Source organism: Chamaea fasciata, unplaced genomic scaffold, assembly GCF_029207755.1.
Source record: "Chamaea fasciata isolate MVZ Bird 193981 ecotype frontalis unplaced genomic scaffold, bChaFas1.0.hap1 SCAF_3, whole genome shotgun sequence".
Classification (NCBI taxonomy): Eukaryota; Metazoa; Chordata; class Aves; order Passeriformes; family Sylviidae; genus Chamaea; species Chamaea fasciata.
In genome coordinates this window covers 35,535,966-35,563,449 of record NW_027094088.1, presented here as the reverse complement: position 1 = coordinate 35,563,449, position 27,484 = coordinate 35,535,966, and the positions used below count along the sequence as shown (strand labels likewise).

At 41.2% G+C, this 27,484-nt stretch overlaps 1 protein-coding gene and 1 long non-coding RNA gene across 3 annotated transcripts in view; one reads left to right on the top strand and one right to left on the bottom strand.

The window, feature by feature from the left end:
- The window catches only part of VIT (vitrin), a 54,552-nt gene extending 28,541 nt beyond the window's left edge, over positions 1 to 26,011 (bottom strand). For both annotated transcript variants that reach the window (XM_066178574.1, XM_066178575.1), the window contains exons 1-6: positions 25,705 to 26,011; positions 11,464 to 11,533; positions 9,699 to 9,764; positions 8,540 to 8,696; positions 6,518 to 6,651; positions 1,869 to 1,946 (exon numbers count right to left, since the gene is read on the bottom strand). In XM_066178574.1, coding sequence (XP_066034671.1) covers positions 1,869 to 1,946; positions 6,518 to 6,651; positions 8,540 to 8,696; positions 9,699 to 9,764; positions 11,464 to 11,494 — 466 coding nt within the window. In that variant the 5' untranslated portion in view covers positions 11,495 to 11,533; positions 25,705 to 26,011. The remainder of the gene's footprint in view (positions 1 to 1,868; positions 1,947 to 6,517; positions 6,652 to 8,539; positions 8,697 to 9,698; positions 9,765 to 11,463; positions 11,534 to 25,704) is intronic.
- LOC136286707 (uncharacterized) lies at positions 19,598 to 23,085 on the top strand. The gene is made up of 4 exons (XR_010719972.1): positions 19,598 to 19,730; positions 20,365 to 20,507; positions 20,614 to 20,721; positions 21,772 to 23,085. It is a non-coding gene; the product is annotated as an uncharacterized lncRNA (long non-coding RNA).
- Positions 26,012 to 27,484: the final 1,473 nt, after the last annotated feature.

Below are 27,484 nucleotides of genomic sequence, written 5' to 3'. Positions count from 1 at the left end.
AATGCATTGTCTTTGTTGTTAGGATCTTGGCATTTTCAGTCACACTATTTGATTCAAGAACAAAGTGAAGACTTGTATCTTTGGTATGCTGCAGGAACAAGCTCTGGTTGTTTTTGTTTTTTTTTTTTTGTGACAGAACCCTGACTGAAGACGCTCCTCATTTCTACACTGATTCTTATATTATGTGGCTTTTGGCACTGGTGGAAAACACCATTGCTTACAGCCATTGCTGAGCTCAGTCCTGACTGTGATTGTCTCTGGTCTGTTGTGAAATGTTTGGGCTGATATTTCAAGTATGCCTACACTGGGGAGTGATAAGCTGTGATTTAATGAACATTTTTCAGAAAAAGTCAAGACTCCTAAGGTATTTCCCTCCCTTCTAGCAGTGCATAATATTTGGGTCAAGTAATTTCTGCATATGTGGTCAAGAACTATACAAATCTGTACCTATGTGATTGCAAATGTGAAGGTATTACAAATAAAAGGCATGGGACTGAGCATATTTGGTCTGGACAACTACAGCTTTGAGATTTAAATTTGCTTTAGTTCAACAGAAAATATAAAGATGAAGGGCAATGAAGTTGGTGAAGGGACTGAAGCACTAGTCTTCTGAGGAGCAGCTGAGGGAACTGAGTTGTTCTAGCCTGGAAAAAAAAAACCCCAAGGCTCAGAGGGGACTTAATGGTTCTCTACAACTACCTGAAAGGCGGTTGTAGTGAGATCAAGAGGAAATGGCCTCAGGTTGGAGGCTCCAAGGGAAGTTTAGACTGGATGTTAGAAAGAATTTCTTCATGGAAAGTGTTGTCAAGCTTTGGAGCAGGCTGTCCAGGGAAGTGATGGGGTCACCATCCCTAGAGATACTTGAAAGACATGTAGATGTGGCACATAAGGACCCAGTTATGATGGACCTGGCAGTGCTGAGTTGTACTTGATGACCTTTTCAGACCATAATAATTCTATGATTCTGTGAGAAAAGAACTCTCTACTTCTCTTCCAAGGACCAAACAATAATGTACAGGAGAAGAGTAAGTCTCCAAGTGACCTCTCTGTGGTCTTGGATGAATGCACCCAATGCCAGGCATTTGAGTTCATGGAGAAGATACAGCACGTTTCATTATACCACAGTGGATATGGTCAGGAAGGCTCAGGCTCAGCAATCAGCAAAAAGACTGTGTTAGGGAAGTGCATTGCGGTATGAGACATTAATTTTCTTTTTGTTTGCCTCTCCAAGGAATAGTCTGAACCTTACACAGCTGTAACAGGGAGCAAAACCAAGTGTCATTTCAGTGACAGAGGTGATCTATGTGCACTTGAATGTCAGCTACCCACCAGTGTGAAACTTGATCAAAGACCTCTTCAAACAACTAAATTATTTAAACTGAGCTGAGTTTTACTGGGTAGGATGCTGACTAAAATGATTATACAGAATAGTTCTTTATTGTAGCATTCTTAGTTAAGCTGCTGTGCATTACCATCTCTGTCATTTGCACTATTTATTATTTAATATTGTACTCTCAGCACTAACTATCCCAAGAGATGAGTAACATTAGGAGAAAGCCAACATGTATAACCTCAAATGCTTGCATGTAACCAGTACAACATCATATTCAGTAACAGATCTAAAGCAAGGGGGAAATTTTTTGGAAACGGAAGTCTGTGAAACATGGCATGACCAAAAAATAGAAATTGTCTGAGATGATTTCCATATGCTTAAGATAAAAAAAAAATACCATGAGTGATTTGGATGACATACTAATGGATGCATAAACTTCTGCCTCTGAATAGTTATGTCTTTCTGTTATACAACTGAGAAACTATGACAGATATTTGTGAATGGATGTAAGGGAAGGTCAGTCACAAATACTTGCCTGATTTAACAGCTGTACTTTTTGAAGAAGAATATTCAAGAGTTGATGGATATGTCACACCTTTTCTTGGCTTGCCCTCTACAAAAAAATATATATATTGAAAGGCATCACAAAATATTCTTAGTTTTCTTGATAGATTTCTCATCTAACATAGGCATTCACAATCAGACCCCTCGTCTTTACTGCCCAACCCATTTTCATGAAGATTTCTTTCATCTGATGGCCCAATCTCAAAACCATACCATTAAAAAGATTGGTGCCTAAATCCAGCATCATGGAAAGAGTTAGAAAGCATGAAAACACAGTACAGGGGAGGATTTGAAAAGGTCAGTTAGTTCATTCTTTTGCTCCCAAATGATATTAAGCACAAGGGGACCATTCCTGAAGGACATATATACAACTTTTAATTAAACCCACGGCTTCCCTAGACAGCCTTCTCCAATGCCTGACTATGCAGTTGACTTGGAAAACATGTTTGATGTGGGATTCATTTCATCACGCACACAGCATTCTTCTCTGACCTCACTTCTGCAGGGTGCCATTTCTGGCAACAGTCTTTTGCAGTAATAACAGTGAGAGAAGGCTGTGCTTGTGTGTGGGAACATATGGTACCTATATTTAGATCTAAATTGAGAGTCCTGTCTTGAAACAATGAAGTATGTTTCCCAGTTAAGCTTTAAACCACAAATCTTTTTAGTGCCAGAGCAGACGCCATCTCTGTTGGTACGTGTGGCCATGCGATTCCATCTCTTGGGACAGTTTTCATAATCACATACATCACTGTATGAAAAGTGTTGCAGAGAAGCCCAGCAGGAAAGACTGCTTTGGCCTCTAGGAATTGATGGATGTAGGCCTTCTGGACCCTGGTGACTGTCTCTATGAGATGCTGTGCTGTGTCACATATCTGGACCACCTCTGGTGAGACCTACCTCCACCTCCTGCAAAACCTGAGTCAGGATGATCTCTCCTCTATTCCCTTGGGGTATTCATTAAAGAGGTACATATGGCACTGCAAGCAAGTCAGTTGTCTTCTTGGGTGAACTGTCCAGAGACCAACAGCACTGAACAGAATTAATTCCTACAGACCGAACCACTCCTGGGAGCTGTTTCCCCCATGATGGTGATGCCCTAAGTTTTTAGCTTTTATATTTCTCAGATCCTGAATTAGTGTATAACTCTGAACTCCATATAGAGTATTAGTAAGCTCCCTTCACGTTATTGTCAGGTAAAACAATCTTTCTAGGCCTGAGAACCAAGGACACCTTATGCCTCAGGCTCCCAAAAGTACAAACAAAAGTGAATCAGAGGGAAGGCAACCAGGGGAATATGACTTCATTACCTGAAGCTATAATTGGACAATTAACCTCTGATATGCAAATAGACCAAACTTATATCTGTCTGAAAAACTGGGGACTGTTGTCCATCTTGGAGTGTAGTGTCTGTGAGGGTTTTGCAGTGCCCAAGGTGTATCTGTTGAAGGCCTTTAATAAATACCTACTTTATTCTTTTAACTCAGTCTAGCCTCTGTTCTAAGTAGCCACTCCAAGGCATCAATGGTGCCAAAGAAAGGCATGTGCTGGAGGAACTCTAACGAGCAGGGATGTCCATGGAGCTGAAGATTCCCTGTCTTTTTTCCCTTTTCCTGTCTCTATCTCCTTTGTTTTCTCCTCTCTGAAATTTCTGATGTCATTACAAAACCATAGATAAAGAAGTTAGAGTTACTAACAAGGCACATGATGTAAAAAGCTATTCTATTTCTCATTTACAGTGGTATAAGCTGAGAGCAGCTCCACTAAAGTCAACACCAATCCACCAAAGACCAGAGCTGTAAGTTAGCATGTGTGGACAAACTGGAAAGAGCTTCCTTCTCGCCTTCTGGGCTTCTCTCATGGAAGCTGATTTAAGTGAAGGGCAGCAGGTTTTCACATCCACTTCCACCTGAGCTAAAACTGGGATCAGGAGTCAAGAAGGATTGAGGGAAATCTAATTTGGTAGAAAGACAGAAAAGTTACAGGATCACAGGTGATTTCTAAATGCTTTCCTTTGTCCCCAATAGAGAATGAGTTGTCAGTATGAGCAGTTGATACATGGATGCAGCAATAGCATGATAATCGGATCTTAATTTGGAATATTTCTGTGCTAAACTGATTTCTAATGCAAACCTGAAGCCTGCTGCTTTGAAAATACACCAGCTAGGGTGGGGAGGCTGGATTCTGGGATTTTTGATCAACAGCAATTTGCATCCCATGTGACCAAGAGGCCTGACCTGAATGTGGCCCTGCTCTCTGGGGCAATGGTAATATGTCTTTTTCACTATTGGGAAAAAGTTAAATCTAGGTTGGAGTTTGCTTAACATACTTTAAAATGTGTTTTTATGTGGGCTGAAAACATCAGCTTTGGCCATTGAAATGCAAGCTATGGCATGGTGGCTGCTATAGTGCAGTGGCTGCTCACCCTCTCACACTTCTTTGTGACTACAAACCCAGAAGTTCAGGACTATTTTCTTAACCCACTAGCTGCAAAACTCCCACTAAGCTGAATGGAGTCATTCAACTGAGTGCCAAGGCATTTCAGTGCGTGAAAGTGAATACCAAGGCATTTGCACACCTCCTGTGTGCTGGCTGCTTTAATCACAGAGGACAGACCTCCTTCTCCGCCGCCCCTAAATCATGCCACTTTATTCCCTGGATCCCCCAAGGATTCCTCTTCTGTGGTCTTTTGTGTGGATGTTCATTCACAATTTAAACATCACAAGACTCACTGACAATATCCTAACTAGGAATAAGCTGTTGGCATTTTTCCAGGGTACGGTATTGCACATGGGTCTGGTCTGATGAAAGAGAATTCAGCTGGAGAATAGGAGACTCAGTTCTAAAGCTCTAAAGCTGTCCTGAAATTAATGCCTTAGGTGACTTTATATTTTTATTGGGGAATGTTTTATGCAGCCTGGCTTTTTATGACTCATAATCATAAAAAATCCATCCCCAACGCCTCTCTTTTTGAGAAGGAGATCTGTATGCGTTCAGCCTCAGGTTGCTGAGATGAGCCTTCCTGGGTTTTAGTATTCTACATTTCTCTAAAATTCTGAATTTCTCACATTTTCAGAGGTATGGTGAAAGTTTTCTTCCTGTTCATATATAAAATATGGTATGTATGTTATATGCTATGTTAGATTTACATTTGAGCTAGTTTATAAACTAAGAGTTCTGCTGTCATGAGTGAGAGCTCTCAGTGTGCACAGAATTAAAGTGCACAAGGGACAAATCTCATCATGCCTACACATACCCAGGTTTCTCATCATCTCCTTTGATATGCTCTTGTAACTTTCTCTTGTGTCTTCTTTTATAGTCTCATTAATTAATAATAAAGACCTATTATCATAAATAAAAAATTCCTACATTTTCATGGAGGAATTTCTGTATTTTTATTGGATGACAGCTGAGCAGCTGCTGAGGTAAAAAAAAAAAAAAAAAAAAAAAAAAAAAAAAAAAAAAAAAATTTCTATTTCCCACTTATGTACCAGATTACAATGTGCTGTTTGTTGGAGAAAAAAAACTGCAACAAGTACAAGTAGCAATTCAGCTATTCCAGAAAATCCCTACTCATCCAAAATAAATCCTTCTCATAATATATGGTGTATCCATGGCAGACTATTGTAAAAAAAGTGCATCCAAATACATGAATGCAAAATTAAGATGACAGCTTGTTTTGGTCAGTTTATGAGACCTCCTTTGCTGTCTACGGATTTTCACATGAAAAGAACATTATTTTTAGTAGCTGTTGAGTTGCTTGGGCTGTTGATTTTCCCAGGAATGATGTGGTTAACTAACATCAATTGGTTGAACCTATCTTAAACTTCCTAAAGTGCAGACCAGCAAGAATTGGCCCAATGTATCAAGAAGCTAGATTTAGAATTTTTATGTAAAGCAAGGTTTCACACACGTAGAGTGAGTGCAGGTAGGTTTAAGATAATCTGAAGGTGGTGTATTGGGGGTCTAATTTGCAAAAAATTTTTAAAAACTGCGAATTTAGTTGGTAGATGCAAGTGATTCCTAAATATATTATGGGGAGGAAAAAGGAATGAACATTAAATTAAGATGGATTTACTTGCACTGATTAGATATCAAAACTATTTGGGTAACAGAGGTGGAGAGAGTTCCTGACATACTTGGGATGCACCAGTCATGTCGCTTAATACAGGGTTTGCACATATACAGCAGGGCTATATGGGGTTTGACCCAAGTCTGAAGTCACTTCAGGAGGTACAAATTCAGGTGCAGGGTGAGGATGGCCAAAAGGCCTTTCAGTTCCCTCAGCAGCACTGCTTACCAGGGTGGGGAGCGGTAGATTTTATGCATCAATAGCTGGAGTTTAGGTGCCTTCCAAGGCTCAGTCCAGAGCAGGCATCAGCTCCTGCAGTGGGCTGGGACCTGCACTGGGCTGAGCTGAGCACACGGCTGGCAGGGTGCGTGTCTCCTTGCAGGATACATAGGAAGCCCAGAACGAGAAGTGCCTCACGTGCCCTATTCCTGCCAAAGCTAGGTGGGGTGGGCCTGTGCTGATTAACCAGGTCTGTGAAAGGAGAGTCTGCTTCCCCCTCAACCCAGGGCTGCTCAGCAGGTGGGGAGTGCCCCAGCCCAGGATGGTACCTGACACCAGGAAGGATTCCCTCCAGCGTGGCAGTGACAGGGACCGGACACCATTGGAGAAGCTCCCGCGGTAACCGGAGTGCCCGGCGACTTTCTGCACGAGAATCTTCCCACCTGTGTTGTCAATTACACCACTGAAAGGAGGAAACATAGTGTCTGAGGGTAGAAAAATTCCACAAAAACCATCAAAACTCTTCTATAGTGCAAGAGGTATGAAGTGATTCCTTTTACCTGTAAACCAGGGGTGGTGGTGGGGCTGTGTTGTTACTACCAAGCCTGCTGCTAAGAAATATTTGTGCCTCTTCCACATAGAGAAGAGCAGTTTGTTGCAAAGTGCTGTCAGGATCTGTTTGCTCTTCCCACTGATCTACTGGCCCTCTGTTTAAGCTTGACCTAGTTGCACACAAGAAAGAGCTACTGCCTTCGTTAAAATTCCTGCGAGCTTGATTGAATGACTGAAGATACAGGCAGAGGTTCTCAGAAGAGTTCTCAGGCCAACCATGTGACAGTGTGTGTTTTCTTTGAGTTTCAGTATGTGTTTTCTGCAAAAACCCAAGCACGTTTCTGACCTCAGCCTGGAGCAAACTGGACGCAATATTGCTGGAAGCTGTAGAAAACCTGGCAGACTCCAGGTGTGGTGCACATCAAGTGGTGTTTAACACACACTGTAACATGTACCTCAAGACAAACACAAAACCTTCAGTGTGTGCAGCCTGCTCTGGCATCACTAGGATAGCATGTTTATTGGGAAGCAATTGCAACTGTAGGGGAATTGTAGGCCTGGCAGTAATGACCAGGCTGGAAAATAAGTACTGGGCAGCAAACAGGGTTGAAGAGTATGTTTGAGGTGCATTTTGCTCTGGTAATTGTGAGAAGCTGCTGTTAAAATGAATGTACGGAGAAGAAATTCACTGCCTGTGGAGCTGCAGCATGTAAGCTAACAAAGCTAAAACCAGCTGGCAAATAAGAAAAACTGAAACCCTCTCTGTAGCAATGCATCCAGCCAGGCTGCAGGGAGATGGCAGTTGCTACCAGTATTTTTTAACTTCCCTTTGGGACTAACCTGCATGCTGAGACAATTTCCATTGAGCGCTAGTATCAGAGGGAGGAATTTGCTACTGGAAAGCCGTCACCTGGCAGTCATCTCCCCAGCGAGGGCTGAGCGGGCAGAGCTGCAGCCAGGAGGTGGCACAGGCACCTCAGCCTAAGCCCTGAGCAGTGCAGAGGCAAGGGGAGAGGTCCCAAAGCCTTAACTATCCCACTTTACCCGAGATCCCAGCTATTTCACAGAACCCGAAGCGCAGCAGTAGCTCAAATAACTTCAAACTAAGACGAGTTGTCAATCAGGCTTTATAACTTCTTGCTGCTTTTTTAGCTGGGTACATCCTGCCTCTGCATCCCGCCTCCAACTGCAGTGTGTTTTGATTGTGCAGTTATTCTCCATCAGAATTTTATGCACATTTTTGCATGGCTAATAAAACTCTGAAAAACTTTTGCTACAAAATTTATGTTACTCCTTTCCTTCTGCAGTGTCATTTTATGTGGCAGGAAAGTACATTATTCAGTCTTTGATGTCAAGGACAGTTAAATTCAAACCCAGAGCACCAAACCAATCCCAGAAGTATGAGAGTTATATGTATTCATCACTGGTGAAATGCCTATTTTTTCTGAAGATTTATTAGTAGTAGCAGCAGCTCCATCTCTATCTTCCACTTGAATGATAATAGTACAATAGTAATTTGTTATGCATGAATGAGAGATCTGGAAATCTCAGGACACTTCTCTAAAGGCTGAGAAACTTCTTCAAATGCAACTAATTTCTATAGGAATACAGGATTGACTGCACTTTGTAAGAATGCATCCATTCCATCCCACGTGGACTTTGTCTCAGGTTTTCTACAGCAGCCTGCAATCAAGTCTACAAGTGGGAAGTGGAAACTGTAAAGAATTCAAAAAGTCAGAAGCTCCCTGCACTGAAATGACAGTTTTGTCTGAGTGCCTCACTCATTTTGACTCACTCACCTGTGAATTGCAGCACTGCAGACACTGGAAAAAGAAGCATAAATGTCTGTGCCATAAACACGGTATTTTACATCTTGACATCCAGGAGGGCATTTTGCAATGAATTCTGGATTGATTATCTTCCCCGCTTTGACATCACAATCAATCTGGGGTACATCTGTGAGTGCAAAATCTTGGTAAAGTCAGATTGAATGCTTTCATGGCTGAGTGATCTTGTCATGAAACAGTGAGTAACTGAGTGACAGGGATACCCTCCTCCTAAGCCTTCATATCAATGGTTTTGGGATACAAGACATCCGTGTCTTCTGAATCTACAACATAACACATAATAACCCCCATACCAAGGGATGTGGCAGTAACTAAGGATGGAGTAAGGAAGCCTGCGGTTATTTCTGACCTTCAATGTTTGCTTCTCTGAAGCAAATATCTGTTATGACACTTTGCTGGAGAGAGAAAGAAGTGTAATCACCCAGCCTGTGGTTAACACGTGGGAAGAAGGGGGTGGGGATGCTTCCCAAGCCTCCCGCTGTGCTCATGTAGCTCTGTGCCATCTATAATGTCAGGCTGAAGTCACAGCCCATTATCTCTCCCTGAATTTTTAAAACTTTTTGCTGGGTACAATTTACTTTGAACAAGGGATTTAAGTGTGTGTTTACAACCTCACAGCAGGCTTGTTTGTCAGCTACATGAGCAAAATAATCTGTGGACAGAAATGCTCCTGCAGCAGAATAGCTGAGAGTTAAACATCCTAGTGCACAGAGATGCACCATTTGTCTCACACTAATCAGCAACATATGCTTTGTGTTACAGCCAGTCCATTTCATGTATTTATCTCTCTCTCTCTCTCTCTCTCTCTCTCTCGCTCCCTCTCTCTTTCAGTTGAAACCTTACTGCTTGCTTTGATCCTTGTGTGGTACCTAATGACCAATGAAGATATATTTCAGTAGTGAATTACAAATTTTTCCACTTATAAATGTTAAGTGATGCACACTTTCCTCAGTGATTTGTTTTCAATAAAAGAATCTTTTAGCTAACATATAATGCCATTGACTCCAGACAATTATGAAGATTTACCAGAATATTATCTCACTTTGCACCTGTCTTATGCATTGGACATATCTTCTGTAAAACAGCCAAAAATTCTACTGAGACCACTTACATAGCTTAGCCTTTTTTGTCTTCTTTGTGGCTTCCTTGGCTGTGTATGTACATGTAAGAAACACACCTAGAACAGATAAACACAGTATCAGGAAAAAAGGGGGACTATCAACACCAGTAACCACATGTTCCTCTACATGAGATTTCTCAAATTTGAATCAACAGGTTGAAAATCTGAAATAGGAATATTCTCAGCCACATCTAGGTTTCTACTTGATGGTTAACTTTGCAGTCAAGATGGCATCTGCTGTGGGGAAGTTCTTTGAAGGCGATTAAAAGTCAGTTCAGTTCACATGTTCATCTGTGGAACCCACTATCTAAAGATGCCATGGAGTCCATGTGGTTCAGAAAACCACACAAGTATTTCCACAAGCAGTGGAAACTCTTCGTAATTGGTGTGATAGTGATGTTAATGAATAATGTGCTCTGTGCATAAAGCAACTGGGAAGTCTGGGTGCAAAAGATTCTTCTTAATAACCCTTTGGGAAGATTATCCTGTAATTTTGTGTTGTGACATTTCACTCATTGGTGGCAGCAGGTATGGGATACTGGGCAGCATTACAGACCATATGAGGTTCTAATATGGCAATGCAAGGGCACTCGTTTTCTTCAGTAAGCAGTATTATGATTTGAAAAGTGTAATAGTAAAAGGGACATATGCAGTTGCATTAAAAGATACATCACAATATATGCATGTAGCTTACCATGTTGTGTTTACTTGCTAAGTGATGACATACAAAATCTCTTTATTCTCTGTGCTTATTTTATTGGCACTGTATTATGGGTAACTGATAACTTCATTATAATATCTTGACTTTTCTATTCACCTTTCCCTCCTCCGAGCTTTCAAAGGGAATTGAAACTCTCTATGATGTGTCAGCTGATTGTTTTATCATTTGTTAAGCTAATCTTACTGGAATATGCAACAGAATTGATTTCTTTCTTTTGCGTTCTTCTCTCCCTAGACTGATTGCAAAGAGTTTGTAGACTTAATCACACCTAGAACTTGCTCAAAAGTAAAAGCGGTGTCAGTATCTGAAGTGACAATGCATAGATGCAGTATTTGGGCCTTTTGTCACCAGTGTAACCATGGCAAAATTGTAGTTAGATTAAAAAAAAAGGAATGCATGAGTGGAAAATAAAGTGTGATATCTCAACTACTTGAAATGTTACAGCATAATCTAATGTAGGGAAAGTGATCTGGTAATTTATGTAGAAGAACTATATAGATTGCTGTGAATTTGAACTAAGAACAACTGTCCTGACAGACTTGAGGATAACAGCTAGAGGGAATATTGCCTGGGAATGTCACAGCCAGAGTGTTCATGTAAGATGAATTGCAAGTTCTGGAGTTTCTACGTGTTCCCAAAAAGTGAGATCCTGTCTGGCTGCCAGGGGGAAGAAAATAAGACCCATTTATAACCTTTTGGTACCATCTTGTTCATAGAAAGAATAAGAAACAGATGATATTTCTGTAGAGGGAATCTTAACCTTACAGACATTTTTCAGGCCCACCTGATATAGACTGCATGTAATTGGTCATATACTTGGCGATCTCTGCAAGTAATTATATTTTTTCTCTGCCAAAGTCAAGAAGTCTGTGTAGCCCATTTCTGAAGAGCTGTGCCAAGGCTTATACCTGCCACTGAGAGCTTCATCAGCCATGCAGTCCAAAGGGAAGAGAATTAGTCAGTAGCCACTGGGCAACCAGGATGGGAGAGCACAAACCCATGAGCTACTATTTGCAGCACATTAACTGTACTTACCAAAGAAAGTTGCGATGACTGTGGCCTTCATGGTGAGTAAAGCAAAATCTGGAGGTGCTGCTAAGGAGCACTGAAAAGGAAAAGAAGAGTACATCAGGCTGCATTTGGAGGTATTGCAGGTGACACTGGAGTGGTGGGGGAAGAGGGGCTATGTGCTCTTCTTTAACCTTTCACAGTCCTCACATGCTGCATCCTCTCATTATGTTTTTGGAACAACTGATATCCCCAGAGGAGGTGGTGTTTGGGCTGTCACATTCCCATGTACTAATTTTTTACTTTTCTCCAAAATTTGTCTTTTGCTCCAGGAAATCAAGATTTCATTCACCTGCTTATTTAAGAAACCAGTGTCAGGAGAGGGCATCATGGACATGCTCTGACATATACCCAAATCTGTTCACTGCTCTTTTAAGAAATATTCACAGAATCGTATTTTCTGCACATCAGAGGACACCAGGTAATCTCACATAGATATGGGGAACATAAACAAATCCATTTACTTCTGAAAGATGCTACATAATGTATTTTGCAATTGTTCCATCTTTTGTGAGCCAAATTGCTGGTTTCTTTCCTTTTCTGAGGATGTGTAGGTGTGTACATGTATGTGAGCACCTGAGATTAAGAGGATTCTGTCAGAATATCTGGAATACATTTTTTTTCTGGGTTTGCATACATGGTTCATGACCCCTGCCATCCCTGAAGCTCTTGGCCAGGCTACAAGAATTCAAACTTACTAGAGATAACCCCTTTCAGCCCCTTCTGAGCATCACCTGCTGCTTTTGCTATTATTTCGTGATTGTTGAGGGAATCCTGTGTTGGGCACTCATAGTTAATTGTTGTCATTAAAGTACTACATTATGTTTGACAGAGTAAGAAGTCTGAAAGGGACAATATATTTGTCGGTTGTACAGTTGCACAGGGAGAATCTTGAGGATCAAAATAAACTTGATCTTCAGAGAAACTTATTACATGCTTACAAGTGGAAAGATTTGTACTAAAAAAAAAAAAAAAAAAAGAAAAAGAAAAAAAAAAAGAAGAGGTAACTATCCAGAAAGGAAATATGAATGTTAAATAACAATGTTGAAGCTGCATATGACTAGGCAAATCAAGATATCTGCTCCTGGAAAAATGGCAGATTTCATCTGATTTCACACAGCAATTCATATATTCAGAAGCAGAGCTTTGGTCACCCCAGAAAGAAATCTAGAGAACAAGGCAGATACAGGAGAGAAAGAGAAAAAAAAAAATCTACATTCTGTCTTCATATAAAATGTTTCCATATTTTTACTTTAATTGCTCTTCTTTTTCAAGCAAGCCACATGCCATGAGTGAGGATGACTAAAGTAGTATGCTAATCTAAACGTAGTACAGCCAGTTCTGGGTCTCCATAATTTGTAATTCTTTTTACATAGAGCAGATTCATCTCTGATTTTTGCTTTTGTGCTACAGCTGGAGAACTTCCAGGAGGAAGAAACACGAGGACATACTAACAGTGTCACTTCCTAATAGCACGCTGTCTTTCCTTGGTGATCAGCCTGTAAAAGTTTTCCTGCTAGGCTGCTAAAGCTGAAAGCAGCCGAGGTTTCTCAGAAGGCACTGAATTGAATCTGGGGAGGATGGAAAGTGGCTCAGCATGGTCACTTTGTTTTTCTGGAAAACGATGGGCAGTGCAGTGGGGGTGACCCCAGGCTGTACAAGCCACATCAGCAAGAGCAGTTAAGTGGTGATATTCTGCTCTCATGGTTAGTTTCTATTAAAAAGAGTTGCCCGTCTTTTGGAATGAAAATCCATTTTAAACATTTACTGCAGTTTATTTCCGCTGTGAACCTGTTAAAAGAAATAGCACCAAGATGTAGAAGAGTGCTCAGGGAAACTTAGCTCAGATGCTTTTCTCCTCCCTTTTATGTTTCAACCCACTAACACATCAGAGGTATCAAACAATTGCTCCCCTTCAATGAATTCTAACTTTAGGTCAATCACAGAAAAAGAATAGGCAGAATAAGAGTTGCAATTCATTTACAAAATTACCATGCACCGTTAAAGATTGTACTGACATTGGCTTAGACTTTGCAAAAGGCATCTTAATAGGAGCATTCCCAAAATTTGCAGTGAGTAAATTCAGCATTGGCATTTTTATTTAAAGTCAAAGAGTTCTGTGTGAATTTTTCCTGAGAGAATTTGGCTTGGTGCTAAGGTGTTTTCATCACCAGTTAATTAGAGTAGAAGCAGTTTGAGATGGTAAAACATCCAGGTAAAATCTGACTTCATGGGTGGGCTGCCGTGTGTTGTGTGGAGAGTCCAATACTGCCTAACTTTTCCTTTCTTACAAAATGTGTAACCACCTGTGTCACCAGGGCTGCACAAGGCTTCTCACTGCTTCCTGAAGGCCCTGCTGTCCCCCAGCCCTGCTGTCCCCAGGGCATGGCCAGCCACCCCAGGAGACATCCCAGTCCTCTTGGGTGGCAGTACCCTTAGGCTTGGCTGCAGTTGCATTCTCTGCCTAGTCAGCTGGTGGGCATTGCTCTTCAAGGCAACAGAAAGTGGGTTTTTGTTCCTAAATTATTATGAATTCACTGGAGAAAGGAGCCAATAAATCTAAAAGGATTTAAGACTTAAAACCTGTCAGGGGTTCAGCGGAGTTCAGCATTAGCCTGCAGTAACAGATGTTTATCAATAAGAAAGATACTGGAAGCATTTAGACAAGGCTGTTAGATTTACTTAACAGTTTTGTTGTTACAGCTAAACAGAAAAACATCTTTTTGTGGTTTCTGTATCTTTGGTGGGGCAGTTTATACTAGTTTCCTCATGGAAATTAATTATAATAGTAAAGAAACTTGGTTTTTTTACCACTATATTAATTTCTACATTAGACACTGGCACATCAGGAGAAATGCACAGACATCCTGTGACAGCTCTGGTGACAGTACTCCAAGGGGCGGTCCTGGCCTTCAGACCTTGGGCTGTCACATGGGGAAATGCACAGGAGGATTTACATTGCTGACTATTAAGTATCAGGCATAGAAGCTCCAGGCTTTCTGTTGTGGGAAGTCTGTGTGCACTCATTGTATTTGGGGCCTAGGGTGTCACCTGATTTAGACTGTGTGAGATCTCCTATACTGTGCACTACCATGGCATCTGCTCCTTCAGACTGGTAAAGGGAGCAACAGCTTGGAAAAAAGCGGTGGGGTTTTGTGTTTCTCTGGGAAGGGAAAGCAAGGCTCCAATCCATGCTCACAACAGACTTTTTAGTCTGTGTAGATCCACGGAGAGATTTGGGGATGTTTTATCTGTAGATCAAGAATAATACTTTGTAATTAAATACAAAGCTGTAATTACTTTTTTTCCTTTACAAAACTAATAGATCCCATTAAAACAAACCAAAAAGTTTCTACTTCGTATTAGTCTGGAGCATGAATTTTGCTGAGATTTCTCCTAATCAGATTTCTGTTAAGGCAGAATTTACAGTCCCAGTCAGAACTGGGAAGTAGTGACTACTCACTATTTAATCTCCTAAACTTTATGCTGGGATCTCTGTTTATCAGAGTACATTTTCCTATCTGAATCTTTCAGACTGTCATAACAGAAGTTACCTTTATGCCAGAAAAGCTACTAAGTATATGCATTTCATTAACATGTGCTTCACATCCTGCTAAGTACAAATGTAGTATCTCCTTTGGCATTTCCCAGCGCCACTGATATTTTACCTTCTAAAATCAAAGTCTTATTTGAAAGAATGTTGATTACTTTTTCCTGACCACAAACACTTCAAAAATCTTGAATGTTAGTGAAGGGACAGAATTAGCAAACTATTCTTTCTGTGTATAAAGTAAGATTTTTATACTGACCTTTCATTAACAACTTGACTTTTATAAAGATCTCAGAGAGCTCCTACATACTAAAAACAAACAGATGGTTTAAATGCACATAAACTGTCACTGTATGGCGAATTGTAACATTTTCTGAAGGAAGTGCAGATTTTAAGTCCTTGATTTTTGGTGTCAGGCACTGCTGTCCATTCCACGTGCAAGCTGAAATTCTCTGCTAGTGCCATGTGCTTTGCCTCTGCAGGAGTAAGCAGTTTATCTCCTGTAATCTCCTGTGCCACAGAAATTAATTTGTATACTCTCTTTGTACCACAATAGTGTGTGTCATTGTTCCCCTTTTCAAGGAGTTCTAATATCTCAGCAATACTGGCACCATAAAGGAAAACAGAAGTGGACTTTGTTTGAAAGCTATTTGAGCAAGTAGCGTGTAGTTAACAGCATGATCTCTAAGCACTGTGGGTTGAGTTAAATATGTGCCCTTTATGGGAAAATCAAGTGGGCTTGGTGTAGGTGTGAGTAAACTGGTTTGGATAAACAGGAGCTGATCATCATCTTCTAGAGGAAAACATTTTCGATTTCTTTTTTGTTTTCCTTTCTTAAAATTTATTTTATTTTTTATTATTGTTTAACCCTTTCTTTCTTTCTTTCGTGCTCATACTCTGTACCAATTGTATTGTACCTTGCTTGGCAGTGCAAGAACTGTTTGTTTTGGAGTACACTAGGTCATATGAGTAGCACTTGCCACATGTGATTTAGTTTCACCCCCTTTCTTGTCAGAAGGATGAAGTTACATACCCTCAGTGCACTGTGTTGCTCTGAAAGTCTGTACATAAAAGAAAGTATCTAAGTGGCTGTTTTTTGAAAAACTGGAGGTACTGAGTGTTGCTGAGACAGAAAAGTTGAATTGATAGCTATAGTTCATTTTGGAGACTTGGACTGACCTGTAGGTATGCCAGGCCAGGTCAGAAAATGTAAGACCCAAGGTGCTATTTTGTGAGGTGAGCTTGTCTGCATGGGAGGATAGACTTATATATGCATCCGGGAATTTAAAAATATCATAGACTTCATCACCTGCTGCTATAAAAAAAGGTGAGTGAATGCTCACCTGTTTGTTTTCTTTCTTATATGAAAGAACCCAAAAACACTTCCTGGAAGCAGAGCTGAGCTTCAGAGCGCTGTAGTACACTCTGCTTAATTACCCAGTGTCTCAGAAAGCTGACAAGGACACCCAGGCTTCTGTGACTGCAGGTCTTTGCCTTGTGGTGGAGAGGTTGTAAGAAGTATCATGTGTCACACATTCAACACTTGTGTGTTTAGTAAAATGAACAAAGGAACCACTATTGAAGGAGCCTCTGGGCCTGGGGACAGCTTATGCTTTTCCCTTGAAGAGTCTTTGCATTACCATACTTTTTTACCTCCTAAGACACAGTAGCCACAACCCGTTTGCCAGATGCTTTCCATGGCCATGAGTCCCACACCTGGGCAGTGGTGCTTCCACATCTCCAGGGCAGCCACTCCTTGCTGCAGCCCCGTGGTTTGCACATCTGGATGGGGAAGAGGAGGCAGGGACACTCTGGCTCTCCTCTGCTCACAGGCAAGTGGTGAGTCAGTCCCTCACTTGCTTTCTGACCCCATGTTTGTCATTTGTGGTTGCACAGGGATCCTTCTTTGTCACAGAAAATGGGGGTCTCCCAGCCTTTTGTGCCCCAGAGTCTGATGAAGGGGGACTTCTTCAGTGATGGAGAAAACATGGGTCCAAACTTTCTGAGGCCATGGACAGTTATCCCGGATTAAGGGTTCTCACTACTTGCTTCTTATTACAAGACTTTGATTGTTGTGACTGCCACGTATCATTTTAAATGGTGCCTGCTCTGCTCTGGGAGGTTCCTGAAAAGAGGAACAAGAGGGCTGTGGGGACTGCTGGTAGCCAATACCTATTGCAGTGTACCTTGACTTGTCAAGTCACTCTCAAGTCATTGAAGTGAGGTATGGGTGAATTCAGAGATCTGAATTCTATCTAAGTTGCACTTTGGGCGCAGGAGAAATCTTTTTCCGAGGTGATTGACCAAATGTTTATATGCAAGTTGGCAAGGGGAATTTAGCCCAAAATAGCTCTCATTCAGGTAGGTATAATGAAGAGATGATATACCCAGAAACTGAGAGACAAATAGAAACATGCAAGCAGCCTTGCACTACTCACTTTGTGTTCATGCAATGCCCTGAAATTAAAACATAAGGTTGAAGTAACAGTGACGATAACTTCTCTACTTTCCACACAGCTCTTTCAGAAGAAAGTAATTTATGTAAGACTACAGTGTGATTTAACTTGCCAGACCTTTCTCAGAGCTTAAATAGAACTGCAATGATTATACGTTTTCATCTGTCTCGGCAAGAAAACCATCAATTATGTTGGTCTGACCTGCCCCTTCCAGCAAAGGAAGAGATACATTTAGAATATGTCACCCACCCACAGAGAAAACATAATTTGGACTATCTGGATGATGATTTCGTTGGGGGCCGTTACACCGTACTTTCCTGGTTTCTGTAAATGTATTATGCATTAATTTTTCATTTTGATGCACAGCTTTCCTGCCTCATTGGGAATTGCTGTCAGCTTAAACCTGTGAATCCCTGTCCAGAAAACTTCCTCCCTCTGTCCTTTTCACCACCATGGCTTTTGTCTGCTCATGTATCTGCCCACCTCACTCTCGGGCAAACTTCTTCTACTTTTCTAATTTGACTACTACTTCTGCTTAACATCATTCAGACCCCAGCCAGGTGCCATCAGTTTCTGGTGCTGCCATTTTCCCAAGAAATCGGGGGCAGAGGAAAGTACTTGCAATTCAGCAGTGCCAGAGGGCTGTGTTAGCTTTGTAGCATGAGATTTGTGGCCACATTCCTTTCTTTCTTTTTTTTTTTTTTCCTGAAAATGTGCAATTTTCTATTTCCAACAAATGGTTTAAACAAGTCAAAGTGACTTTTTAAAGTGCAATACATGGTTTCTCAGATTGGATGCACATTAAAGAGCTCTGAGTAACCATGTTATTGTGCTGCCTGCAAACTAAGAATTAGTGTCGTGTGTCAGAATTCCCCTGAAGGTACATATTTAGTCTAAAAGCAAAGAATTTCTGTTAAAGGCACTGAAAAAACTGCACATAACCCTGGGGATGGTTTTGGAATTTCTGTAGCATGTTCAAACAAAACAACATTTGTTTTAGGTAGAAACTTAGAAGAAGAAATTTAGAGAAACTTTAGGATGTTTACTCTCTGCTTAAAGTTACACATAACCCATCACTACAAAAGTGAATTTTATGTCTAGATCAAAAGCCAAACTCATCCTTAGGCATGCTAGTAAATTTATATAACAGCTCACAGAAAACTTTTATCAATCCAGTATCTCCTACAGTTTGCATTACTAGTGATGTCCCATGCCAAAGCCATGGACTGGTTGGATAAGGATTCAGAAAACATTTTTAATTTAAAAAAAAAAAAAAAAAAAAAAAAAAAAAAAAAAAAAAAGTCTGGAACTACCCTGGGACGTGGCACTTGTTTGAAGTAAGGCAGGAAGTGGTGAAATTCATTGATGTCTAGTAACGATAACTCGATCAAGAAAGCATCTTTCACAAAAGGTCTTCAGCAAATTAGGAAGCATGGGAATGCTGTAGAAAGCATTTTGAAAAGCTAAACTGAAATCCACTTCTGTGGTGGAAACCAGTAAACTGAAGTTAAGAAATTTGTTTCAATTTTACAGTCTCTTAAAAGTGATAGTCTCATGCCCCTTGCACTGCATAACATTTTCCCTTACATATTTTGTACTTCTCAAAAAAAATTATTTCTTTCTAACTGCATTACTTCTATTTGGAAATGTTTTCTCAAAGCCTTCTCAGTTAAATATCTTTTTGATACCTTTAGTTTAGGAAAAACTAACTTGTGGTCCAAGGGAGGCTACTATCAAAGGCAAATCAGAAAACAACCCCAATCCACCTTCTGCCCCTCAGTCATCCTCTCCTGCTGCTTTATTGGGACATCCAAATCACTTGCTTCCTTGCAGGGTCAGCTGCTGAGGGCAAGGGTGCCCAACCCCACATCCCATGATATTCTGCATGGCCACCCTCTCCCATACCCTGCCCTGCACTGCACTGCCCCTGACCCTCCCCAGCCAGTGGTCATTGCTGCTTTGGCTTTGCCACAGACTGTTCCAGTTGTATCCCTCCCAGCTGGTGCTGGTCTGCAGCACACCTGCAACCCAACTGGTGTGCTCAGGCTGATGTCTCTCACCTGATGAGGCTGCTCTCTGAGGGGACAGTCTGAAAACCGTGCATCTGTGAGAAGCATTTCCATTTCTTAATGACTGAAGAAGACATCTCGGGGCCCTGAGCTGCTTTTGGGAGGAAAGTGAGCCATGGATTTGAACGAGTGCCAGCATTATAAATGAAGCTATTACAGGTAGTGCTGGTTTCCTGAAGACATGCCGTTGGTGGAGGTACTGGTGAGAGACATGACACAGCGAGGGCCAGGCTGTGCAGCCTTATGGCATGTGTGTTGGCAGCCCTTGGCACCTGGCAGGAGTGGCCTTTCTAGCATATGGGTCATGGGGACGGCATGAGGAATAGCAAAGCTTCCAAAACTGAATTCCTCAGTATCTGAGTGCCCTGGAGGGGAAATTAAGAGCTGGAACACATGGTGGCAGAGAAAGTGGCCTTCAGAGCCCAGTTCTGGATACTGTGACAGTGTAGGTGCAGCCAGAAATTGCTGAGAAATGTGTCTCAGAACCAGACTAACACTGTTTTACTAATTTTGCATATTAGAATATTTTAAAACTTGCTGGTTTTGCATAGAGATGAATCACAGGATTCTGTTTCTGAGAGACCAAGATCAAAAAGGGAAACCACGTGGACTGGGAGCAGGAACTTGTAATTTGTGGTCTTTTGTTTTGAAAACAGACAGCCTGCAGTCTTCAGTATTACATAATCTACTTCCATGCTCAGGAATTTTGAACTTTGGCTTTAGGAGATTACCATATGAACTTCTACTTCAAATCTAATTATTGCCTAACCTATGTATTTCTTTCTATATACAGATTTCACCAATAAGAATAGAAGATGTAGACCACGGAAGACTGACTTTCTGTCCCAATTTACCACATATTTTGAGATACAGTTTAGTGGAAAGGTTTTCTCCAAAACAGGGTGGAAGTAGGCTTTTCTGACTTATGTGATGCTAGTATGTGCCCTTGTAGCATCTGTAGCAAGTTGTTCCATTGGAACTACTCTAAACTTTTTTAACCTCTCACCTCACTCATCTGGATATTCCTCTCCTTCCCACACAGCCTCATTTCCAAACGGCCTCTTTCTTCTTGTGCTTCATATCCTAAAACTTCTTCAACCAAGCCCAGAAGAGCAAAATTCTCAAGTGCTGAAGGTGCATTGCAGAAGAGGTGAGAAGGATGGGCTCCCACCAAGGCAAGCAGGATGGACTCCCAACATCCTCAGCTGGCTGGCAGCTGTGAAAATACCCCGTAGTCAGGGAGTCCTTACCCTTTTGTAGCTCTGACTCACTGAAGTTGTCCACAGCCAGAATACACAGCCCTGCTGCCAGCTTTCCTCTACATCTCACCCCTGTTCTATGGGCTGAAGGGTAAATGATGTATTTGGGGGAAAACAAAAAAGAATGGAACCTTCTGAGTCTCTAAAGGAACCTGGCAGGGAGGTTGAGAGGCACAGACATGGCCGTGTCCAAACTTCCCTGTAAATGAGTGATTTTTGAGAGGTAAAAATTTCCACAGTTTTGTGTACAAGCCTGAAGGTGTTGGAAATCCCCAGATCATCCTGGTGGGGACATTAAAGGACTGCATGAAGCTACACAAGAACATTCAAAATTTTCCCAAAAATTTTGGCATCTGTGTAACTGTCACTTGGCAATTATGTGCTTTTTTCATCTGAAACAAGCTGCCAGCTGAAGGACTGTTGGCTGCTGTGTTACATGTGTTACATTTACAAAGGTATTTTATAAGGTGACAGGGTGATTAACAGTTTGCAAATGCAAACTGAATGCATTTTTTATATGTGTCTATAGGATGTTCTGTAGAATGAGACATGTTAAGGATAACTGACACAGGTTGTGTTCTTAAATGTGCCACTGATCTCTGAATGCACTGGAGATAAAGCAAAGATGGTGTGGACTTTTTGGGTGCTAGAAAGTCAGTTCAGCCACTACAGCAAGACTGATGTTAAGAACAGCTTAAACCTAGATAATTTGAATGAACCAGAGATGGTTATAAATACTCTTCTGAATGTGAATATGTTTCTAGTTCAGATATGAGATATAGCTTTGGGTGTTCTGCTTAAAAAAGGAATGAAAAAGCTGCAGATGGCGTTATTTAATTTTTTTTTAATTAAAATGAATTTTCATGAGAAATATTGATGCTTCCAAGCCGTTGGGAAATTTTCTTTCTGAACAACACTTTCTGTTTTTATTTTTTTTCCAGGCCCCAGTCACTGAAAAATGAGCCCAAAGCAGAAAGGCAGCCCAAGGCAACACAGACACGTCCTACTGCAGAGGAGATCAGAGAAGGTGGCAAGAGAGATGAGGGTGAGGTGGCTGCAGAAAGAGGGAATGGGCTCTATTCTCTGCTGGCAGGGCACCTGCAGAGGATGTGGTGGTAGCCCTCAGACACCACTAAATGTAGAGGTGCCCCAGAAGAGAGTTAGGAGCAGAATGTTTGCAGAGCCCAGAGCAAATACTTGAGTAGGTATCGCATGAATGCCATGCTGCCAGGACTGCCCAGACCTGGCACCTCCCGGTGTTTGCAAGGGGCAGCTACACCCACACACTCTGCAATCACGGCTGGCCAGTACAGCTACCCCATGGATGCCTTTGGAGCCTACAGAATTTCAGTAGGTCCTGACTTGTCTGTGGGCCACTGTGTTGGAAGAAAAGTTCATCAGTAATACATGCTCCTGTTTTATCTGAACAAGTCCCTTCATATCCCTCTCTCTGCATCAGCTTGCTTTCCACAGAGCATTGTCACGAGTCAGCACGAAGCATTTTTACTCCTGCCCTGCGTCGCGCTCACGGCGGTGCCTGCAGCCCCTTTGGGCTGGGGGCTCACAGAGTTCATAAGGGCCATGCAGGCTCTGGCAAGACAGACAGTCAGAGTTTAATGTACTAACAGAGATACAATCCGAACAGCTACAGATTTTCTGGGCATTTCTGCACCTTTCTGAGCCTCTTGTGTGGCAGTGGGAAGCTGTGCTGCCTTTGCAGCATTTACTCAGGTTTTCCACGAGGGAAATACGCAGCAAATAAAGGAATGGGGATGTAAAAGAGTGGCAGCTGCTTTAGGACTGTTAGAGAGGCTCTTTTACAGACGAATGAACCGTCAATTTGTAGTAAGACATTGTTTTCTAAACATAGCATGAAAACTGTTATCTTGCCTGGCTGGTCATTAGAAGAGAGATAATTATAGTCTCTGTGCGACAGCCGGGCCCAGAACAGGGGCTGCATTGTCCCAGGTCCCAGCTGAGCTCTAGCACAGGCTCCCCAGGCAGCCCTGGGACAAGGGGGCTCCTTGTGCCCCGGCAAGTTCAAAAGAGGAATTGAAGTGCTGTAAGTAGGTGTTAAGCACCTATTTCTCTCTCCGACTTTGGACTTAAAAATCTACTCCACAAGAGAAAGATGTGGAGGGCAGACCCGTGACTACTGTAGCTGCATCCTCCCTGGCTTTTTGTACAATACATGCTATGATTATTCTTTTTCTTTCATGAAAAAAAAAAATAAAAGAAAGAAAAAAAAAAGATCGAACCCCAAACCATCAGTTTTGCAGTTCTGTGTTTCTGTTTTTCAACGCAGATTAATGGGATCTGTATGATGGACAGGTTTTCAGAAGGAAGGACATATTATATGTTCAGCGTCCACTTCCTGAGCTCTGAATGAGAAACCTAAACCTCAGCTGATGCTGCAGCAAGCTGGAGGAGTCCTGTGTGTACCCAGAGCTTCAAGGGGGCCAGGACATCCCTCTAGGACTGCCAGGAAATCCCAGACTTTTGTTTTTCATTACCCATCCAGAAAAGACTCTGCCACCCCAGCCAATTGCAATGGGCCAACACACACCTCGCTGCTCTGGCCCCTGCCCATGCCAGTCCCACTGCAGGGGCAGTGCATGTCTACAAGTGCCACACCACCTTTTTTTTCGGGAATACAGTCATAGTTGCAGGGAGTAAACTGAGCTGTCGCTTTTTCTTGCTCATTTCATCCAGGTGCCTTAGATGACTTAGCTATCAACCCTTAAACTGAAAGAGTTTCGATTAGATATTAGGAAGAAATTCTTCACTGCGAGGCTGCTGAGGCACTGTCACAGCTTGTCTGGAGAAGTTGTGGATGCCATGTGAAGCGTTTTCTGACTAGAGCTTTATTTGTGGTTCAGAGAGGAAAAGGAAAAATTCAAAAGTCTCCAGGCAGACCAGATCCAGTCAAGTTTTTGATGCCATTGTGACATAAACTTCAGGTTTATTTTAAGCAATATTTTCTAAGAAGCAATGGCCAGAAATAATAAATAATTCCAACCTTTCACATGAAGTAATTGGCCTGTTTTTCAGCTTCTGTGTTCACACTGTGCCTCAGGTAGTCCCCTTTTAGAACTACTCCAATTAGTTTTGACGAAAAGCAGTGTAATATTGAATTTCCTACTACTTCTGTGAAAATCAGTAACTGGGTGAAAAGAGAACAACACCTTGTTAATGCCTCTTCTAAAAGAAAAGCTTTTGTAGGATTTCATCCTTATTAGACAAAAGAGACTCCACGTGGAGTATCTTTCTCGCATTCCAAGAGTGAGGAAACCTGGTGCAGCTACTAAAACTGCTTGGTTCAACCAGTCAGTGGTTAAGTGCTGTAATTATACCACTTGGGAAACAATTGTCTTACATCAAGAAAAGGTAGGAACAATTAAAGACCAAATGAGGCACATAACTTTACTACTACAGGTGGAAACACAGTATTGGCAGTACATTTAAAGTTTCTCCTTAAAAAAAAAAATACTTTTTATGTCCTGAATAAGTAAAAGACAGGAAGTCCTTTTTGTCATCCCAATGAGAACAACGCCAGCAACTCAAAGGATTAAGTAAAAAATGCAAGCAAAATAAGTCTGTTTAATATAAGATACTAACTTAGAATTTGAAAATTAATGTGTTTGTAATGCAGTTATTTTTGCTTGAGTTCTCTTTGCATCTCTGAAAGAGATCAGTCTTACAGCCATGACTGTCATTCAAGTGATGAATTGAGTAAAGTCTGAAGAAGATGCTAACACAGAAAAACATAGATTTTCTTTGAATGTAGATAAATGCAAAGTGTTTTTCATCTCAGGATGTATATAGGAAAATATAATCTAAAAATATATACAACTCCATGGCTTTTCTCAGTAAAATGTATTTTAAAAGAAATTTAAACAAAATTTTCTCTCTGTGTGTTTCCTTGTTTTGATATTTTGTTTAAATTTTGGAGAGGTTAAAGAAAAAGCACTGTTCTCTAAGGAGGACTTGCCTCTGTTATGTGTAATTTTGCTTTTTCTTCTGAATGTGGAGTAGTTCCCTTAAAGTCTAGGAACAAAATATTAACTAGAGTTGATATTTAGCTTGGGGCATTTGGTTCATGTTTGTACTAGTTGGAGAGGAATCACATTTTGAAGAGACTTATCAAGACTCTAATCTCTCTGCAGAGAGCTGAGCGGCTGTGGCAGGCTTGACAATGCTATTCATTTTTGGAGCCTACCCACCAAAACAAGCACTCAGCACAAAAGGATGTATAGAGTCTAGGCTACTGTACTGTTCATACATCTGGTATCTATCCATTACCAAGAGAGTTCACAGCACAGAAATACACATCACTGGCATAATACCGTTTTCCATTCCGTGCCTTGGAGATTACTGTTCCCCAGTCTCAGGTAGTGTTTATTAATGATACAACACACATCCTCCTATTGATCAAAAAGACTTAGTGAAAAAGTACTGAAAGCAAAACAGTTTTAAACCAAGGAACAAGTTGCATTGTCTATCACAAACTGTTTGAACAGAAGGCTGCAATAAATGTCTGTTGGTGTGTGGCTTTATATACACCATTCTTTATCACATAGTTAAGCCCTTGCTGTTCAGACAGTGAGTATATGTGTCCACTTTAACAGTAGGGGCTTAATGCTTTCATAAATACTTTATGAAGTGTATATGAGTAAAGTACAGTTTCATTCTACATTTATGTCTTCATCTTCTTAGGTCTTTGATCCTAAGCACGCAGCTGGAATGCTAAATAAAACATTATGTCCCTACAATTTCTCAGCAGTGAAAATATTTAACTATTTTCAACAGGCAAAAGCACAACTTCCCCCTCTCCCCCCTAAATAAATATAGCAGAAAAACAACATCAGAATTACCTTGCTTGAGGTGTGTAACTTTTTATTCCTTTTCTCCACACAGTATGAAAGTGGGGTTTTTTCCAAGCTTTGCTGTACCCCAAACTCCGGCCAACATTATTCTAGAGAAGGAGAGGCAGGCAGCAGAGGGAGGCCTGGACACCTTTTTTCTTTCAGAGAGGAGCTAATCAAACATTCCCATCAAGCTCCGAGCTCTGTGAAAGGCACATTGCTCTCTCTCTCCCCCCTCCCTCCCTCTGCTCCTCTCTCCCTCTCTGTCTCTCTCTCTCTGTCTTTCCCTCTCCCTCCCGCACACACAGACGTACAGAGCTCTTACACTGATTTAGCAGCCGAATTAGGCGGTCCTATTTTAAATATACGTTCCCTCCCACATATTTTTGGTGGGGATTTCTCTGCTCCTTTTGCACTAGCCTGTCAGATTTGTCAAGTTTTTCTCTTTTGGGAAGTGAAGCTTTACTCAACTGATGCTGTGGCTCATTTTTTTTCCAGTCTCCCCATGCAGTTCAGCACTGTAGTGAAAGGACTAGAACTAGTAGATGAGAGTAAACCACACAGCCATAAAGATTATAGCTATCAGATTAGTTAGAAGCAGACCAGGTTTAAAGAGAAAAAATATCTTTTGAAGAGACAGACTGTGATGCCTTTACTTACGTGAATAGCATCATATTCCCCCAGCAGTTTCCCTGAAGTCAGAGGATTAGTGACAGAATAGCTCTGCAAGTCTGGGCACAGAGAAGGAGAAGTATGGCATGAGGGTTCTTTCTGATGAAGTTGGATGTGACAATTTAATAAAATGCTCTCAAAGGCTGATAAACTGGTACTTGTTAAGTGTGACCTAGCCAAGTGAGATATACAAAAGAACTAATTTCTTTAAGTATCTCTATGCAGATGTCCTAAAATTCTTGGGTAACTTTAAGAGGAAAGACATATTGAGATGATCAAGTTCATAACCTTTACAAGATTATCACAGAAAGTGCTGGTATCATATTCCAGGATACTAGAATGTAAACTATAATTTACAATTCAGTCTAGGTATTCAGAAGTGTATAGATAACATCCACTGGTGAACATACATTATTTTGTCTAAGATCATTATGGATGAAAACAAATCTAGTATAAATACAGGAGACTGACTTCCAAACACACATTTTTGAGAAAGACATGTAATTCCTGATTTAACAATCCCCTAAATGCATTTAGTTCAAAGGGAAAGTGCTCACATGGTACTTGTAAATATCTACTCCAGTACCTGCAGAAACTGTGTAACAGCTCAGCATATTAATAAACGGTACAATGTCGAAAGTTCATCAACAAGTTCCAACTGTGTTACCAAGACACAATGATCCATAAATCATTTGATTCTCTTAATACAGGAGCTATGGCTTGTCGTGGTGAGTCCATGCAAGGAAGGATGCAGTGGACTGGCAGAAAGCCTCTTCAGACAGCAAAATCTGTTAGCACTTCTACCTAGAAGATCTACTGAAAAAACCTGAAACACCCTCTCCCCCAGTCTTGCTAATTTAAGTTAAAAATTTCAGAATATCATCACCCTTTTTATAAAGGCTTTGTGAGGTTCTATTATTCAGATAATGAAGGACAAAAGGACCAAAACCGTAGGACTACAAGTTCAGGGGCATATAGTTACTAGGGGACAAATATCTAAATACTGAGGTCCTGTAGCTAAGTGGCTATGTGCCATTTCCAGTGCTGGTGAAAGGCTGAAGCCCCCATGACAGCTCCTTACCTGCAGATGCTGATAGATACACACAAAAATCTTTGG